Genomic DNA, 21,550 nt, shown 5'->3' on the forward strand with positions numbered 1-21,550 from the left:
TCAAATTTAATTCTGATTTCATCTAACTAATGTCCTACTTATAATTTCTCCTTAATACTTGTGACCAAAAGAGATGCGAACTCTATTTTGAGACACAAGGAGTATATAATTTGTAATTTCATGATGACAATTGCAAACATAGTTTGAGAGTTGCATTTTTGTCCCTGCAATGCATATGCTATCGTGTTAAAAAATTGCTAATATCCTAAAGACAATTCTTTGCAGTTATCTCTAAGGGCAGAGGACGGGAGCTCGACCTTCTTATCTTGGATACCAACAGTATTATTGTGGTAACTTTCAATCTGACTTGTTTACAGGATTTATGCACTCCTAGATTATCTAGAACGTACTCCACTAGTCTGAGTAAACGCCTTGGTATAACCTATAAAGATTTTACAGTTATTTATCCAAAGCGAAATATTGGCGAAACTTTTTAAAATGCGACATTGCATGGTTTCACTCTGGTATGGCATATTACTATGGATACGAACTTAGGATTAACTATCTTTAGGCGCCAAGATTGAAGGTAGGCAAAGATTGATTATGCAACTTGCTATAGAAGTATGCCGAAAGTATGGCGTAAGATTCAGGTATGATTTAAGTGGGCTGACCGTATTTTAATGAACGGATTAAGCTAGTTTGCTTTTTTCTTTTTTTGGCAATGACGGAAACCTTAACCTACACCTACCTTAAACTATACCATCAGACATATTTATAACACAGGACTTAGCGGATCAACTTTGAGAATCATGCACCTAGTGAATATAGCTGCATATTGTTTGATCCTCTTCATTGTCCAAACCCAGTATTATAGTAACCGGATTAGTAACCGGAACTATGATGGGCCTTTCCATTTAGCATCCAGGCTATACTCAAATTTTATTTTATTTTTACACCAAGCTCCATCAATTTTGAATAGTTTGCTAAGAATTACCTTGGTTAATTTACCCAATATTAGCTGCCAAGAAGAAGAAGCCATTGATGTGCTTGAGGTTGAAGAATACAGTACAGAGGAAGATAGAGGAAAGAGAGAGAATAAAGAACTACATTTTATTATTTGATGAATAGTAAAGAAGTATTACAAGTACCTCCTATTTATACCAATTATCATATTAGTATAATCTAACAAACTAAACCAAACTAATAACAAACTAAGCTTGAATTAAGGGGGCAACTAACAATCATCTATACTTCAACATCCCCCGCAAACTGGACATGTTTGAAAAGCATGTTCAGTTTGAACAATTCGTACACACAACATATAATGAACAATGTAGCAGCAGCAAGAAACACCTCTCAAAAGTGCATCACCAAGAACTCGAATCCCAGAAACATCACAATGAGGGACCACCACCTCTTGTCTCATTAACTAGCTTTTGAACTGAGTAAGTGAACAAGCAAAAGCTGCTGCTGTAAGTAAATGAAGTAGGAAACTTGCATCAATGATTCAATGTGAATATGAAAGCATGCAACCACCTGCCAGAAGGAACGAGTAGAATAGGAACTCATCTATTGCTACAATTTTGTTTTCGATTTTTTGAAGTAGAATTCCTTAATACTTTGTCAAGTAACATTCCAATTACACCAATTATACCCATACAATTTCAAGTCCAGATACCACCACAATATTATACAACTTCCAATTCTCCAACTACACCAATTGAGCCAACCACTAAACACAACCACTAAACATAAAATGCACAGGATCCGAAAACTGATCATATGATCCAAATTAAAATTGGGAGGAGATGAAGGAAAATGAAAAAGGAAGATGAAGAGGACAATGAAAAAAAAACAGAACAAAGAGAAAGAAAATGACCACTTGGGTCTTCAAAGAATGAGCCACAATGGGTCTCATCAAACCAAACCTCTATGGGTTTATGAAAATGATCACAATGGATCATGAATAAAAGGACCATATATGGGTCAAAACAGGATCACAATGGATCACAACAAAGGCCTCTATGGGCACAAAATAAGCCTCTATGGGCAACAAGTCTCTATGGGCAAAATGACCAACTAGGGTCTTAGAAAGAAGCCTCTATGGGCGAAATTGAGCAACTATGGGTCACAAAACATGCCTCTATGGGCAGAAAAAGAAAAGAAAAAAAATGATCTCTAAGGAAAGAATTTGTATTGGTCACAAGAAAAAAAATTGGCGGGAAATTTGTGCACAGCAGGATATCATCATCAACAACAACAATGAAACACAAACAATTACCATGAGCATCAATTCTCAACCACCAAGAACAACCATTAATCATCATCACAACATCACACCCAACACAACTACAACAAATCCAACAATAGCCAGCAGAACAACAACTAACAACCCAGTTTACACCAACAAAACAGAACTCCAATTTCCAAATCCTAATCAAGAATCAACGTAGTATTTCAACTATTACGAAATCGCAAATCAGCATAAACCAAATCTCTAACTTCAAGAAAACAAACCAAGATTCAAAGATCATACCAGCTGAAGTATTGCTAGAGTTACTATGCAGACAACTGCACGAATCAAGAAGTCAGCAATGAAAACTTGCGGTTGATTTCTTGAGCCGAAAACAAGGATTAAATCTTGAATGCTTCGAATAATTCGTAGAGGAAATATTAGCGAAAAATCGCGAGCAAAAACAGTAATTAGACATCAAATAACCACCAAAACTACAATTCCCTAATATCAGGGAAAATTCGAAAACCTCGATCTGTAGAGGAAAAACATCCAAAATCTTGAGTGAACTGAGCAAAGAGATCAAATGAATCTAACGCTGATTGTGATTAAAGCAATTCAAAGAAATTCGAAATAAAAATGAATTATCATAACGAATTGGAGAGAAATGATGATTTCAGATTCGCGAAGCAGCATTATCGCAAAAAAAAAAGAACCCTAGAAATTAATTCAAGAATCCGAAGAACCCAGAAATGTCGAAATGATGAACTGCATAAGAATCGACTAAAAATCCGCAAACAAGAAATCAAAACTTCGACGGGAATTTTTTTTTTTTTAGGGAAACTGAAAAAGTGAAATGAAATTTGTAGGATTTTGAAGAGATATTTGTGGAAGAAATTGAGCTAGGATTCGATCCTGCTCTGATACCATGTTAGAATTCATGTTTATGGAGGAAGATAATCAGGAGGAAGAGAAGAAGAAGCCATTGATGTGCTTGAGGTTGAAGAATACAGTACAGAGGAAGATAGAGGAAAGAGAGAGAATAAAGAACTACATTTTATTATTTGATGAATAGTAAAGAAGTATTACAAGTACCTCCTATTTACACTAATTATCATATTAGTATAATCTAACAAACTAAACCAAACTAATAACAAACTAAGCTTGAATTAAGGGGGCAACTAACAATCATCTATACTTCAACAGATTGAGAGTATTCTCTAGAGGATGAAGAAAACACAGATCCAAGGAACCCGATTGAGGAGAGATATTATAATGATATCTTTAAATTTCATAAACTTTGGAAATAACAAATTGAGGCCGGGCAATAGCATTTCTGAAGATTTTTTAATTATGATGAATCCGTAAACACCATAGAATAGAGATGAACCGATGAAGTCTAACACTTGATTGACCATCCTTACTATAAAAAAGTAGGATATGATGAATAATCCACTCTTTAATCGATCAGATTATTTCTAGCACTTTGAATGAGAATCGGAAAATGACGCCATACATCTTGCGCTAAAGAGTAATGTCTTAAAATATGATTTGTTGATTTAATTGTGGTTATGCATAGATCACAATAGTCCGAAGTAGAAAGATTCCTTTCATTTAACGGCTGGCGAGTTAGAAGGCGGTCATATAACAATTTCGAAATAAAAAACTTCTATTTTGGGAGAGTTGAAAGATGCCAAAGAATCTTGAGAATCTTTTAAGGAACATCTTGAGGGAGTGGAGAGTGTTGTTGGGAGATTAGGAAAGCATACCCTGATTTTGTAGCGTAACTCCCAGAATAATGATGTGTGCCCAATATGCAAAATCAGGGTTTATATGAATTAGGCAATTCCATGGCAAGAATCATTTGCGCGTCTTTAAAAGAAAAAAATTGGTGAACTTATGGAGCTTTCCAAGTATGAAGGTTAGTAATCAATATAATCTTTGACTCTTGTTGTAGATACTTGTCTTAAAATCAAATTAAAAGCAGTTATTGAAATGGAATTATTTAACCATCTCTACGCAGAAGCTTTAGTAGAAGCACCATTACCAATGTTCTAAGCGTAGCCTTTACTTGAGCACGATGAATACCTTACCAACCCCAAGACTTACTACTATATATAGTTCCTTTTAGTGGCATTACCCAAGAGCATTGAGGACTGAAAGTTCATACCTAAGACCCTAGCAAGAAGAGAGTGAGGTTGAGATAATACTTTCCATGTTTGCTTCATAAGTAAAGCTTGATTCATAAGATGAGTTGAACGAACTCCAAGACCACCCATACCTTTTGGTAATGTAGTACTCTCTTTTTTTACGCAATGAGTTCCTTTTCTACCACCGGCACCCCAAATAATAGAGAGCATCATATGATTCATCTTCTTGGCTTTGGTAATTGGAATAGTCATGACAATGAATTTAACAGAATGACCTTAGTAGCTTGGGATAAATTGAGATTGTTCCAACTAAGCCGTTTATTTGAAATTTTATCAATTAAAAATTAAAAAGCTGGAACCATAGGACCTGAGATATCTATGTCAACTCCCAAATGCGAACCCAAATTGTTACAATGAGACATTTCAAGGAGACCTTTAATCTGTAGTCATTCTGATCTTGAATAAGAGTATTAGGGTTAAACTTGACATAAGATTTTTGGAGATTCAACTGTTAGCTTGAGCAATTGCAAAACCTATCTATCACTTGTTTTAAGAAGGAACATATAGAATTAGATGCTTTAAAAAAAAAAAGAAGCAAAGCATCGTCTGCAAAAAAAAAAAAAAGATGCCACACATGACTTCTTCTTGTAACCCTAATACCTTGAATATACTTTAGATCTTTAGCTAAGTTCAACATTCTTGACTATATATCCATACAAAAGAGAAATAAATACGGGAAAAGCGGGTCACCTTGTCTTAGATCGCATTTAGGATAAAAAGTGTTAGATAGCCCACCATTTAAGATTACTTTATATGATATTGTGGAGATGCATTGCCAAATCCAAATACACCATGTTGGAAGAAAACCAAAAACTTTAAGAACTTTGAGAATAAAGTTCAATGCACCCTATTATAGGCCTTGTTCATATCAATCTTCACTACAACATAAGCAGATCGACCTTTCTTTTTTTGTTTGATATAGTGGACCTAGTATAATTCTTCCAATTGTGGTGGTTTTTTTTGTTTCATCCTTTTTTCCCTTTTCTTCTTTTCTCCTTCTTTTCCTTTTTTTTCCCATTATCTTTTCCATCTTTCTCAAAGTATCAAATACACTTGTAAAATCTAAGTACTATATTAAAACAATTTTTATCTTAAGGGAATTCCCATTACTATTTAGTACTCCCTCCGTTTCCTAAAGACATTCCCTCTTTCCGTTTAAGTGCGTTTCCAAAAGATCTTCCCTCTGTTACTTTATTCCTAATTTGGAATTTTTTCCCCTTTTTACCCTCTCACGTCACTATCATATGGTACACCATTACATTATTAATTCAATTTTTCTGCCATACTCCTTCCCGAAGAAAGGACATGTTGAAAATCTTTAATAAGATATGGAAGAACCAGTTTAAGAAGAAGGGACAAACACTTAGCTATACACTTATATATAGTGTTATAGAGGCTTATTGGACGAGGATGGGAAGCCTGAGTTGGAGGGGAAACTTTGTGTAACATGACTAGCAATGAGTTGTTCCGATCCTTAAGTAAGAAACCCGAAGAGAAAAAAGATTGAACACCCTTAATAATTTCCTCACCAAATATCCCAGCGAGTCATAAAAATTCCGTTGCAATTCCATCATGCCCAGGAAATTTATCCTGTTATAACGGACGTGAGAGAGAAACAAATAACGAATTCAAAAGCAATAAAAACAGACAACAGAATTACATGGTTCACCAATTTGGCTACGTCCACGGCAGAGAGAGAGAGAGATATTTATTGATGATGATGTGAGGAATACAGAGTTACAGATGTTATATAGGCTATCTGAGTCGAATAAACGACATTACGGTAAATAGGAATTTAACTCGTCTAATAACAATTAATGAAAATATGCGTCGAACTACACCCGCAAAACTGCGAGTCGCAAAACTGACCGCGAGTCGCGGTCAACTCTCGGTGATTTTGCCGCGAGTCGTGCTGAAGAATGTGAATCGCCAAATCCTAGATAGCTTGTAATATAACGATTCAAGGCATATTTTCACAAATCTCCACCTTGACTTGAATCCTCTCACCATAAACCCCGAAAAACAAATGCATTGATCACAACACCTAGAATCTCCCTTCAACTAGATTTGTCCTAAACGACAACCAGGCCAGAGTAGTCCCTAAGGACCCCAGAATTGCCCCATGAGGGCAACTAACAATCACGAACATTAAGTAAGTCCAAACAATGCTGAAACTTACTCTGCAGAACCGGCTTGGTGAACATATCGGTAGGATTATCAGCAGTTCCTACCTTTTTCACCTTAATTCTAGTCTCACTCCTCAGGAAATGATATCTCACATCAATATGCTTAGTCCTCTCATGATGGACTTGATCCTTAGCTAAGCATATTGCACTCAGACTGCCACAATACACAGTAGTCTGACCGTAATGTAAACCAAGATCACTAACTAGTCCCTTTAACCATATCCCCTCTTTGGCAGCTGTTGTCAACACCATGTACTTTGCTTCAGTAGTAGACAAAGTAACTGTAGCTTGCAAAGTTGCCTTCCAACTAACGACAGAACCACCAAGAGTAAAAACATAACCAGTCATTGACCTCCTACTGTCAACATCTCCAGCATAATCAGAATCAGAATAACCAGTGACTAAACGCTGAGTATCATTCCCATAAATAAGATCAACGTCAGATGTACCTCTAAGGTAACGAAAAATCCTCTTGATTGCTTGCCAGTGCTCCTTACCAGGGTCACCCATGAACCTACTAACAAAACTAACAGTATGTGCAAGATCCGGCCTAGTGCAAACCATAGCGTGCATCAAACTCCCTACTGCACTAGCATAAGGAACCCGACTCATGTACTCCTTCTCCTCAGTAGTCTTGGGTGCAAAAGCAACAGACAAATGATTATTGGAAGCACTTGGAGTGTATATAGGCTTAGTTGTTGTCATGCCAAACCTTGACAAAATCTTCTAAATATAACCTTTATGTGACAAGAAAAGTTTTTTCTGACCTCTTTCTCTATAGATCTCCATCCCTAAAATCTTCTTTGCAGCACCCAAATCCTTGATCTCAAACTCAACACTTAGAAGACCCTCAACCTTTGAATATTAGACTTAGTCTTTGCAGCTATGAGCATATCATCTACGTACAAAACCAGATATATGAAAGACCCATCACTCAGCTTGTTGTGATACACACAACAATCATACTCACTCCTGTTGTAGCCTAACACAATCATGTAGCTATCAAACCACTTATACCACTGCCTAGGAGACTCCTTTAGTCCATACAGGGACTTCTTTAATCTGCAAACATAATCCTCTTTTCCAGGAACTTGGAATCCATCTGGTTGTGTCATATAAATCTCCTCTTCCAACTCCCCATGTAGGAAAGCTGTTTTCACATCTAGTTGCTCAAGTTTAAGATCCTGATGTGCAACTATTGCTAGTAGCACCCTGATGGAAGTATGTCTGACTACTTGTGAGAAAATCTCATTATAATCTACTCCTTCCCTTTGTGTGAACCCTCTTGCAACAACCCGGGTTTTATACTTGACCCCCTCAGTTGGTGAAGACCCTTCTTTCTTCTTGAAAACCCATTTGCTTGTTATAATCTTCCTCTCCTTAGGACATTTGACTAGCTCCCAAGTCTGATTCTTATCTAGAGACTCCATCTCATCTCCCATTGCAGCGAACCATATAGCCGACTCACTTCCATAAAGAACTTCTTTTTTGGTGGATGGCTCATGATTTTCAACCTCCACCTCCTCAGCGACCTAAAGTGCATAAGCAACCATGTCTTCAAAACCACACCTCTTTGGAGGCCCCACACCAACTCTTCTAGCTCTATCAAGTGCTATGCTTAGTTGATGTATTTCAGATGACTGATACCTAGAAGACTCTTCAGTAGCACCATGTTGATCTTCTCCACCTTGGTGTTGTGATTCACTCTTAGTCTGAGTGACTTGCAGCTCCACCTGTTCATCAAGATCACTACTAACAGACACCACAGTAGACATCACAGGAGAGTTAAGCATAGAATTTTCATCAAATATTACACTTCTACTAAGTATAATCCGTTTTTCAGAAGGTGACCAGATTTATAGCCATTAACTCCACTTCCAAAAACCACAAATACACCCTTCTTAGCTCTAGGTTCTAATTTTCCCTCATTTACATGATAATAAATAGTAGAACCAAAAACTCTCAACAGAGAATAATCTGCAGGCTTACCAGACCACACCTCATAAGGTATTTTACAGTCAATACCTGTATGAGGTCCACGGTTGATCAGATAGCAACCTATACTCACAGCTTCTGCCCAAAATCTCCTAGTCAACCCAGCATTTGAGAGCATGCACCTTACTCTCTCCAACAGTGTCTGATTCATGTGTTATGCAACTTCAGTTTGCTGTGGCGCATTTCTAACATTATGATGGTGGGCAATCCCTTCATTCTTACAGAACTCATCAAACTCAGACCAATAGAACTCAAGACCATTATCAGTACGCGGCCTTTTGACCTTCCTTTCAACTTGATTTTCCACTAAAACCTTCCACTGATTGAAATTCTTGAAAGCCTCACTTTTATGCTTCATCATAATTACCCAAGTCATTCTTGAATAATCGTCAATCATTGACACAAAATACCTGTGACCTCCAATAGATGCAACTCGGGAAGGTCCCCAACAATCAGAATGGATATAATCAAGAGTACCTTTCGTTGTATGAACTGCCTTTGGGAACTTGCTGCGATGAAGCTTCCCAAACACACAGTGTTCACAAAACTCTAGATCCTGCACCTTGTGCCCACATAGAACATCCCTCTTTGACATAATTTGCATCCCCCTTTCACCCATGTGCCCAAGTCTGATATGCCACAACTTGGTCAACTCCTCCTTGTGAATCTTAGATGATGCAACAGCAGCAGAACCTGTCACAATCCTGAAGAATATTTAAGGTACTATTTTTAATACCTTTCATAACCACATTTGAACCTTTATAGAGACTCATAACTCCACCTTCACCTTGAAAACTGAAACCCTTGCTATCAAGAAGACTCAAAGATATCAGATTCTTTTCATTAATGGAACATGCCTAACTTCGTTCAAGGTACCGAATGTGCCATCATGAGTCCTTACGCTGATAGAGCCTATTCCAACTACTTTGCAGGCAGCACTGTTGGCCATAGAAACATTGCCTCCATCTATCTGCTTATAAGTTGAAAATCACTCCCTGCATGACTAATATGATACGACGCCCCTGAATCAAGAACCCACACATGCCTACAATGTGACTGACTATTAACTATTAGGGCCAGATCTTCCTCCGGATCACCTCCAGTTTCTGCCAGAGCAGCAGAACCTTCATTCTTGTCCTGCTGCTTCTTTTTCTTAGGACATTCATTTTTCCAATGTCCCTTTTCCTTACAGTAATTACAAATATCAGTAGTTTTAGGACCCTTAGAATTCGAATTTTTGAAGTCCGTTTTCTTTTTACCAGATTTCTTTTGTCCCTTTTCCCGAGTAACTACTAATCCAGATGCCTGATTTTCTATACTAGAAACAGATGCTTGATGACGGACCTCTCTAGTATAAAGAGCAGATCTTACTTCTTCTAACGATAGACTATTCTTCCCAACAATAAAAGAATCCACAAAATTTTCATATGATACATGCAAAGATACTAACAATATTAAAGCAGCATCCTCATCATCTACTTTAACATCTATATTTCACATATCTACCAAGATAGTATTTAGTTTATCTAAGTGATCCCTTAGAGACGTACCTTCCTGCATACGCAGGCTGAACAGACGTTGCTTCAAAAGCAAGTTGTTGGTTAGAGATTTGTCATGTACAAGCTCTCTAACTGCAACCACAGACCAGCAGCACTATCCTGCTCCGCAACATCAGTAATTATGTCGTCAGACAGACACACAACATAATTGTTGAATGCGCCTTTTCCTCCATAAGTTCCATCTCAGCGGTGACTGAATCCGTTGCCTTCTTTGCCAACAGCGCCCACAACCCTTGTTGCTTCAGTAAAGCCCGCATCTTGATTTGCCACAGACTAAAACTATTCCTCCCAATAAATTTATCAATTTTGACATTCATCCCAGACATCTTTCTCACACAGATCGAACACCAAAAGCTCTTGATACCAATTTGTTATAACGGACGTGAGAGAGAAATAAATAACGAATTCTAAAGCAATAAAAACAAACAACAGAATTACGTGGTTCACCAATTTGGCTACGTCACGGCAGAGAGAGAGAGAGAGAATATTCTATTGATGATGATGTGAGGAATACAGAGTTACAGATGTTATATAGGCTATCTTAGTCGAATAAACGACATTAGGGTAAATAGGAATTTAACCCGTCTAATAACAATTAATCAAAATACGCGTCGAACTACACCCGCAAAACTGCGAGCCACGAAACTTGCCGCGAGTCGTGGTGCCCATCGTGAGTCGCGGTCAGCTCTCGACGATTTTGCCGTGAGTCGTGCTGAAGAACGCGAATCGTCAAATCCTAGATAGCTTGTAATATAACGATTCAAGGCATATTTTCACATATCCTTTCAACTTGATTTCTTCTACTTCAAATGGAGCTACTAACATATCAATATCTGTAGGACTTAGCTGCGGAAGGCCTAATTCTCTCATAACTAATTCAAATTCTTCATATGAAGTAGTTGTACTTGAAGAATTGTAAATATTCTGGAAGAAATTCTTAACATGATTTGAAATAATATCATCATTAGTGATCCAAGTTTCTTCCCGATTTCGGAGCATATCAATCTCTTTACTTGTTTTCCTTTGTTTTATTTTGGAGTACAATAAAGACCCAGGAGTGTCACCAATCATATACCAGATATTCTTCATTCTTTGTTTCCAAATTTGGAATCTAATATTCATAGCAGGAAGCGCTTATTGATGGCTTGTAAGTATGTGATCAAACTACTAGACCAACCAAGAACAACTAAACCACCACTTAGGCCAATAGCGTCCACGCCACAAACAAAACCAAGTCTAGTGGAACTAGTAGATTATGATAGGGTTAAGGTTAAGAGAGTCACTAGTGGATTTTTAATCATATTTGACACTTTTAGATGCTCCAATTGGATCTTGAAAATTCAATCTTTTCGATATGAGTTTAGAAGTGATTTCATCTCCAGGTTCCACACCCATATCTTCCGCCATAATCACGTCAATGGTGGCCTTTAAAATAAATTTCTTTCCCTGAGTAGTATCAATCCACACATTAAAGCCCCCTTTACTCTCCCATGCCTTTCATTTCATTTTGCGACGTTTTGATGCCAAATATGTGGCAACAAAGTAGGGGTGCAAGCCTGGAGTAGGAACATGTCCTTTAGAGCTACTGGGACATGATTGCGATCTTACTCTCTTCTTCAGCCATGATAGAGATGATATATGAAAACTTGTTAAAGTATGATTTAGAGGAGGAGGAGGAGGAGGAGATCGGGCAGAATTGGATGGATCTTGTTCTCGGGGGAGTAGAGATCGTGGAAGATGATGGTGTAACATGAGAAAAGTGAGAGTTTGGGGATCCAACACTTCCAAGAGGATGAACCTTAGAATTTAAAGCATGAGAATTAAGAAATCTTCGAAGATGAAGCTCGGCTTGACTTATCAAGCCCGCATTAGGAACAATACTTGAAGGTTGAACCACGTAGTCTTGACCTCGAATAGGATAAGGAATAGTGATATTCGATAGTGTAGATAGGTCTTGTATCGTTCTTTAGGAGGTCTTGTAATTATGTCTTGCAGCAACCTAGTTCTCTCAATATTCGAATGAGATGGTTCATTAGACATATGTTGCCCTAAATCTCCATAAGTATGGGTTGTAAGAGCCCATTCAATAATCCCAAGGTCTGAAACAAACTACGCTTATTAGGCCTTTGAGAAGAACTATCGAAATTTAACCCATGAGATTGAGTAGTTGACTGGCTCGAGAACTCAACATTCCTCTGATTTAAGTAAGATCTTGCAGAAGGAAAGAATCCAGCATATGGGTGAGTAGATAAACCAAATCTATTACCTGGAGATTATCATACTTCATTTTCTTCAGAAGTCGCATTTGACATGTTAAGGTGTTGTTGCATGTCATATTGGGGATGTATATTTTCTATATTCTCTTGAAACTCATCTTCCCTTGAGAAACTTTTTTCATCCTCCAATACAGGGTGGGTTTTTTTTTTTTTTTTTTTTTTTTGGAGAAAATAGAAGCCAGCTTACATTACTAAATTAAACATTGTTTTACAATCCGATACTAGATCCGTCATACAATAACTAGGGGGATGGGGGAAAATCCTAGTAACATTTCTTCTATGAAGACGCCGTCGAACTTGTTTAGCAATATCATCCGCCACCCGGTTTTGCTTTCTGCTACAAGAATCGATCTTCACTCCCGGACTGGTCTTCCATAGCTTTCTGCACTCAGAAATCACACCCCATATATTTATCAGGATTGATATCACTGTTATTTAAAATCGTCACTGCATTGTTACAATCTGAAAATATGATGGCATGGTCAAAGTTATACATGGACGCAATAAGAAGGCCCTCATGAATGGCCCATAGTTCCGAGAATAAGATGTCAAAGGTGAAACAATTTTTCCCGAAGCCCATAATCCAGCCTCATGAGGTAAACACATTTCCAAACCTGATCTGACATACTACAATCTCTTATAATGTGGGCGTATGTCTCTGGGTCTAACTGGCATCTAGGGCAACATGCGTCAGAAGTGATTTTACGGGTTGCCAGAAGGGCTTTGTGAGGTAGTCTATCCCTCCAGAGGAGCCAGAAGAAGAATTTTAGTTTGGGTTCCATGTTCGATTTCCAGATCCAACTAAGGTTAATGAGAGGGGCCTTGAACTGGGCATCATATGCTTTGGCCAAGGAGAAGCCATGAAAATCATAGAAGTCAGGGATGAGTAGGTCCTCATGGGAATCACTATTGGGGGTTGGAAGGCTCAGGATTCTCTCAGAAAGGTCTGACGGTAGATCAAAGAATATTCGACTCAGGTCCCATCTCCCCCTCTCGACTAGGTCACTGACTCTTAGCTGCTCCTCCCCTTCCCCTAACGGCCCCTGGATGAGGCTTCTCAACTTACCTATTGCTATCTAATTATCCCCCCATAAGTCAATTTTCGTGCCTTTTCCCAGACTCCAAGAGCTGTTCTCTTGTAGTAGGGTCCAGCCTAGCCCTATGTTCTTCCATAAGTTTGAGCCATTCTTAAACTTGGTAGCATAATCTTTGTGTATATATTTGGACCGAATGTACTCCTGGGCCAGGTTTGGAGGGGCTTGGGACAGCTTCCACCCTAGTTTGGCCATAAACGCAATGTTCATTTGCTTTTGGGCTCGAATACCCGGCCCCCCTGTTTTTGGGCATAAATGTTTGGTCTTTCCCTACCAAGTGAATTTTCCTACTTTCCCCCGAATTCCCCCACAGAAAATTATTGCATGTATTGTCCAAGGTTTTAAGTGTATAGGCTGGAAACATAGAGGCTTGCATATAGTAAGCAGGGATAGTAGAGAGTGGAAGATATCAGACACAGGCGACCAGCTTTAGACAAGAATTTGGTTTTCCAATTCGCCAGCTTAGCTCTCACTTTGTCCACAACGAATTGCACTTGGGATCTAGTGGGTCTTTTATGGGAGATAGGAAGGCCTAAGTAAGTGCTCAGGTTATCATTTTCTTCAACTCTAGTAGTCTCCTGAAACAAAAGTCTATGCTCCTCAGAAGTGTTGGGGGAGAAGATAAGCTTGCTTTTTAGCTCGTTAATTTCCTGACCAGATACCTTACAAAACTCCTCTAGAGTGTTCTTAACCGCAAAGGCCGTATCCTCGTCCACCCGACCAAAGAGAAGTAGATCATCCGCAAATAACAGGTGGGAAATAGGCACTTTCTTCCTTCCTACCCAGAACGGGGTCCACTCCGATCTTTCACATGCCTCATGGATAGCCTTTGATAACTGTTCCAGACATATATTAAACAGGTACGGGGACATAGGTTCCCCCTGTCTCAGTCCCCTAGAGTGCAGGAAAGGCTCTGTCTTCCTACCATTAATTAGAACTGATGAGGATGCTTTGGATATGCAGTCCATGATGAGTTTGATGGAGTGAGCATTCATATTACAGCCTTGCAAGCATGATCTCACGAATCCCCACTCGACCCGATCGTATGCTTTTTCCAAGTCAATTTTTAGGGCAAACCACCCCCGTTTTCCCTTTTTCTTGTGCATAGAATGCAGAATTTCAGAGGCAACCACTAAATTGATATCGGCCCCCCGCCCTTTAATGAAGCTATTTTGGTTCGGAGATATCCATTGTGGGATTAGTGCTTTCATTCTATTCACCAGGATTTTAGTGACCAACTTATAAATCGAATTACAAAGGCTAATCGGACGATATTGTTTTTTTTTTGCAGAAACGAAAGCACCTTCATAGAAAAAAAAACCCAAATAACTTGCGAGTCATATAAGGGAAGACAACAACCTGGAATCAAAGGACGCGAAAGGTCCACTAGCATTTCCGCTTTAATTTCAGGATCATCAAGAAGTGAAGACGCCTCTGCATCCACTTCTTGATCAATAAACCCAACATGCTGCAAGGCTTGCCATACACATGCAGATGATAGATAACCCAAGGGGAGACCAGAAACACGCACCTATAGACAAGCTGAAGAGAAGTCATTGGTCTGAGGAACCACATACCAGTGACATCTTCGAAAAGTTATAATACGCCCATCGATTATCCCTGTGAATTGTTGAAGAAGGGCTTCAAGATCTTCTCGTTGAGAATAGATAAATTAAACATAAAGTATTTCCAAGTACGCTGAACTTCTATTGACCCTCTTTTTTATGCTATTGGGTATTAACCAGCACTTGAACTAAATGCAAGTGAGGAGGATTTAGCCCGAATTTTTTTCCTATTGCAGACATTTCCCAAGTTATAGTAGGGGAGATGTCTTCAGATCTAGGAGGAGTAATTAGAGCACCCATGCGAAAATTCTGGAATTCATTACTATGGGGCATTTTGGATAAATAGTTGGAGGATGGACAGAGTTAATGCACAAGAGAATAATGAGAACTTGAAGTCGCTTTAATATCTAATGTAAGAAAGAGGGAGTATTTCGACAATTTTGCCTAAGTGGAATGAATTCAAACCATTTGTTGCAGCTATTGTTTAGTCTAAGGAAACCTAGATTTACATGGGGATATTCAAAGACGAAAGGGATAGAGATTGGTTGAACTTCAAAGTTTCTTCAGAAAACTTTTTGGAAAAGCGAGATTTGGTACATGGAAGGGTGTAGAAGGTTTTGGATCAGAAAACTTATAGTTTGATTTTTTGGAGAATCTTGGTAGTTGTTACACGCTAACCCAGTTGGGAAAAGAAAAGCAAACTCACTTATGTGAGAGAAGCTCTCGATTTAAAGAGAGAAAAACCACAACTAGTTTGCTTGTTTTTCCTAGACTTATGCTTCTTCCTTTACGACTATTTCAAACAATGTTTATAACATTATCACATAAGCTAATATGTATGCTCATTTAAAATAAAACCCCTTATTTCATCTATGTTTTTTTTTTCAGAATGGAAATCGGAATACACACTTTTGCTTCCCTGAGGTGAGCTTTGTTTGTCTACTCTTATGTGATGTGTATATATATATATATATATAAATATATATATATATATATATATATTATATATATATATATATATATGTTTTATTTAAGTTCATAATCAGATAGAACTTGAGAACTTTAGAACAATTGAATGAAAGAATGATTCAACATTAAATTTGAACAATGTCTATGAAAAGGCATACGGAGTATAGAGGGAGAGAATTGTAGGAGAATATGTTTTACTTTGTCATTCCAATTAATGAGTATATGTCAAGCTATTACACCTTTTATACTGAATGCAGATAAAGCAACATTTATTACAAGTTGTTACAATAGAAACTAATCAAGTTGAATGCATTCCAACTTGGATATTATGTTGCAGGAAAAGATAATTTCTTTAGTGAATACATCAGCCACGAACTCTTGTGTACCTTTTTGAGTAAGTTCGATAAGATCTTCAAGGGACCTTTTTTCTATAAAGTGACAGTCTAATTCAATATGTTTAATGCTTTCATAGAAGATTGTCATAGTACAGGGTAAGTGGTTGAACATTGGTAACTTGAAGATTATTAAGAAGTCTGATTAACCACGTGATTTGAGAGGCAGTGTTAGCCATTCTTTGTACTCTGCTTCACTAGACGATCTGCAAATGGTACCTTGCATGATATTTAGAATCCCATAAACAAGAGAATTACCAAGAAGTAATAAATAACCAGTGATAGATTTGTTAGGACTTGTGCGGAAACGCAATCGAAAGTAAACAATGTAAACAAATCAAAGGAAGAAAAGTTAAACCAAAGATAAACGCAATTAGCAAGGAAAAACCATCAAACATTTCACTAATCCTTCAATGAATATTTGTATAACCCCAAAATCACCAATTCTGTGGATTACAAATTCTCTCAAGAACTCTAACAGGAAACCTAAGAGTCTTTGTAATCTCTCATGGTATTTGCTAAAACATACAAAACAATGACCATAATCCTCCTTTATAAAGAGGATGAAATCCTATCCCTAGTAAAATTAGCGTCTAACAAAATCTAATCCAACTAATCTTAGGAAACTAACTACATATCTTCCTAATACAATTACCAATATATTAAAAAATAAATAATCTCTAAATAATCCGTACATAATAAGACTTCAAAATAAGAAGAAAAGAGAAAGGAAACTGGAAAATCCTATGGGCACGGGGTCTACCCTGAGGCAAACAAAATCTTTCCAATTTGACTATAATTTTTTCCTCAAACACTCCCAAAACCCATAATGTCTCTCCAGGACCTACTAACTTTGTTGGACTATTGGGCTTGCATAACTAATGATCCTCCTCAATCGACGATTTAGAGATTTGCATCATTGTTGGGATAACGATGCCTCCTCGACAACGATGCCTCCTCTTGAACCAATACCTCTTCGTGCTTGACACTTGCTTCAAGTTATAAGTTATATTGACTATCAATCTAGAAATAATAGCAAACAATAATAGAATATCAAATAAGAAAGCAGGAAAGAACACACCAAAAAATTTACGTGGAAACCCAAGAACTGGGAGAAAAACCACGAATTTGCACTAGGAATCGATGAATATTCAAGAAAGATTACAAAAAAGCACTCAAGAACTCTCTCTATAGCTTTTTCTCTCTCTAATCTGTGTTTAAAGATGAAGAATTACATTAATCGTAATTAGGGCACCTATTTATACCCTCATTAATCGAAAAACGGAAAAAAAACGCGTATTGCCCGATAGGTGCGGGAGCACCTACTTTTGGTGCGGGCGCACCAGCCCGATGTGCGGGCGCACAAAACTCACTGCCTCAACTGAAGGAATTCGTCGAATATAATGTGCGGGCGCACAACAGACCTGTGCGGGCGCACCTAAACTTGTGCGGGCGCACCACCATTTGGTGCGGGAGCACCACTCGTGCCGAGCCCCGAATTCATTTCCTTCTTTGTATTCCTTCGACGCAACCTTTCTCCACACCCCATACACCCCATTGAGCCTCATATGAACCCATATACCCAACAATCTCCCACTTGGAGATAGGTGTAAGTGAAGAAAACTTCATACCTTCATCATCCTCTCATTCATCACAACTCCTACACACAACTCCCACTGCAAAAGCAATCTCTAGTCGTGTCTAAACCATGCAATACTACAAGCATTCCATGAAATCACATCTCCTCTACACCAAGGAAACTAACATTGAAGTTTGCACCAACTCCAATTCAAAAGATATCAAAGTCTACACCGACTTTGATTCTTAATCACTAACCTCCAAATCATTGCACCATCACTCCATGAACCTACACACCCTCCTACCCCGGAGGTCGGATCACCTTAGAGACAAGTACAACCAAATGAAGATCTCTTCCTCTACAACTAAGAAGATAATCACTTCCTCTCCAACCAAAGAAGCACATTGAATCTCATCAAACTTCAATAAAACCAATTACCACCTAAGCCAAAGAAGCTTCTCATTGTTCTAAAAGCAAACTCACATTGCTCCCACTTGAACAATACACCCTTTGTTCCACTTAGGATTTCCGGCACAACATGCTTGTGTGCCGTCCTTCACCTTTTGCTCTTACCGGTCAATATGCCACCTGGATACCGCTTCACTACGGTTCTCATCCCTTGGCCCACTATCGATAGTTTTCTGACCAAACGACACCTTACATGAAGTTCTCATCCCAATCCCGGGCCCCTTCACTGTGCTCCCCATGGTGTAAAGTGTTCCACTTCTTGTCCCACGAGCTATGATCATTGCTCCCTTGACAATCTTCCAAGAACCACCATCAAACACAACCTTGTAACCCGATGTAGCAAGTTGGGCTACGATATCAAGTTTTTCTTCAACCTTGGGATAACTTGACATTCTTCAACTCCAACGAGCCACCATGAGTGAGTTTCACACTCACATCACCTTTCCCCATGACTTCCACTGCTTGCCATCCGCAAGGTAGACCTTTTCAAGTTTTCCGGATTTGAAATTCCGAAACAATCCCTGCATGGTGAGGAATGATGAGAAGAACCCGAATCCAAGACCCATGATCCCGAGCACCCAACCAACTCTTCCTGATCATCCATGCTTACCATCAAAGCATCGGAATCGTACTCAGAAATCAAGTTAGTTGATGCTTCTTCTTCATCATCACTTTCTTGAACCTTCTTCTTCCCTTTCCCATTCTCTTTCTAGGACAATCTCTCTTTAAATGTCCTTCATTACCCACCCCCAGCAAGTAACACTAGCCTCTTCCTTTGACTTACTCCGGTCCCCCTTTGACTCCGATTTTCCCTGAAAGTTCCTCCCTTTTCCCCTCCTCTACCTTCTGCACTGTATGCTCCAGATGATTCTCCACTCTCCTTCCTTCGAATGCTCTCACTCAAAATCAGATCACGGACAACATCATAAACCAATTTCTCTTTACCAGAGGAATTACTAACAGCAGTTACAACAGTTTCCCAAGCAGTAGGTAAAGAGGACAACAAAATTAGGGCTTTCACTTCATCCTCAAAGGCAATATTAACCGAAGATAACTGACTTATTAATGAATTAAATTCATTAATATGTTCAGCAGCAGAACTACCATTATTCATCTCTAAACCAAACAAACGCGCATCAGATATACCTTATTCATTGCAGAGGGCTTTTCATACATATCTGACAGTGCTTTGATCAATCCAGCCGTTGTTTGATATCCTTGACATTGAACGCCACAGTCCGAGCCAATGTCAAACGCACCACCGCTAGTGCCTGTCTGTCCAGTACTTTCCACTTAGCCTCCTCCATCTCAGCAGGCTTTTCAGACAAAGGTTGATACAGATTTTTCTGATATAAGATGTCTTCATTTGCATCTTCCAATATCCAAAATCTGTCCCATCAAACTTCTCAATTCTAATCTTTGAATCCTCCATTGTTAATTATTCTAGATCTAGACAATAATCAAACCTAGCTCTGATACCACTTGTAAGTTCTATTGACTATCAATCTAGAAATAATAGCAAACAATAATAGAATATCAAATAAAAAGCAGGAAAGAACACACCAGAAATTTTACGTGGAAACCCAAGAACTGGGAGAAAAACCACGAATCTGCACTAGGAATCGATGAATATTCAAGAAAGATTACAAAAAAGCACTCAAGAACTCTCTCTATAGCTTTTTCTCTCTTAATCTGTGTTTAAAGATGAAGAATTACATTAATCGTAATTAGGGCACCTATTTATACCCTCATTAATCGAAAAACGGAAAAAAAACGCGTATTGCCCGATAGGTGGGGGAGCACCTACTTTTGGTGCGGGCGCACCAGCCCGATGTACGGGCGCACATCACTATGGTGCGGGCGGACAAAACTCACTGCCTCAACTGAAGGAATTCGTCGAATATAATGTGCGGGCGCACAACAGACCTGTGCGGGCGCACCTAAACTTGTGCGGGCGCACCACCATTTGGTGTGGGAGCACCACTCGTGCCGAGCCCCGAATTCAATTCCTTCTTCGTTTTCCTTCGACGCAACCTTTCTCCACACCCCATACACCCCATTGAGCCTCATATGAACCCATATACCCAACACAAGTACGAAGACATTCTTGTGTTTCGTGTTGATTTCATTATTGTCTCGGCCTGCTCTACAACCAATATAGCTCCTTGATGCATCTCAATAGTGCATTCATCATCAACAAGTTTTCCTAGAGAAACCATGTTGCTATTTAGGCGTGGGTCATAGCTTACCTTTGTAAGACGCCTACAATGATAATGAGGCTCGAGAACGATCTCACAAATTATGTTAATCTTCACTCTAACCCCATCAAGTAGATTGATTGCTTCCATTTCATCTCGTTAAAGACACAAAATCTTGTTCATTGTGGCAAATATGAAATGAACATCCTGAATCTAAAACCTATTTGCTTATCGGTTCTACAACACTTGCAACCAAAAAAACGTCATGTGGATATTCCTCGTCGTCAAATGTATCTTCCCCTTGAGCCACGATCGTCTTTCCCTTTGACTCCTTAAGCTTCTTTGAATCCGCCTTCGCCTTTGGGCATTGCGATCTCAAGTATCCCCTTTCATCACAATAATGATAGGTCAGGTCAGAACTACCCAGCTTATTACCCTTTTGACCACGCGACGACACACTAAAGGTTTTCTCTTGGCTCAAGGATCCTCCTTGTTTCATCAACTTTTCAGCGGTCTCATCCAAGGTTAATGTTGTCTTCCTACCGACAAAGAAGCAATAACAACATTAACTTTTATTGGAAGGGATACCAGGAGGTTAGTGTTGTCTTCCAAGGATTTACTAAGTTTCTCAACTGGATTGTATGAGTGAACACACCTTCTTCTTGGAGAAGCTTTTGATTACTAGAAAGAGCACTTTTTGCTGTCTTAGAAACATTACTAGGCCACTTACTTAGAGAAGTTCTCTAGTAAACCTTTGTTTAGCAAGAATAATACCTTCATTAATGTAACTTCTATGCCTAAAAAGTAACTCAGCTTGCGTAGATCCTCGATGCTAAAACAGCATGAAGACGAGACTTGATAACTTTATTAATAGTGAGATCAGTAG

The 21,550-nt window shown here is 38.7% G+C and overlaps 1 protein-coding gene across 1 annotated transcript in view; it reads left to right on the forward strand.

The window, feature by feature from the left end:
* LOC104908522 (putative hydrolase C777.06c) overlaps positions 1-21,550 on the forward strand; it is a 61,973-nt gene that overhangs the window by 30,982 nt on the left and 9,441 nt on the right. Inside the window, exons 6-7 of the mRNA XM_048637492.2 lie at positions 226-290; positions 15,947-15,982. Of these exons, the coding sequence (XP_048493449.1) occupies positions 226-290; positions 15,947-15,982 (101 nt within the window). The remainder of the gene's footprint in view (positions 1-225; positions 291-15,946; positions 15,983-21,550) is intronic.

This window comes from Beta vulgaris, chromosome 6, assembly GCF_026745355.1.
Source record: "Beta vulgaris subsp. vulgaris cultivar EL10 chromosome 6, EL10.2, whole genome shotgun sequence".
In the NCBI taxonomy this organism is placed as follows: Eukaryota; Viridiplantae; Streptophyta; class Magnoliopsida; order Caryophyllales; family Amaranthaceae; genus Beta; species Beta vulgaris.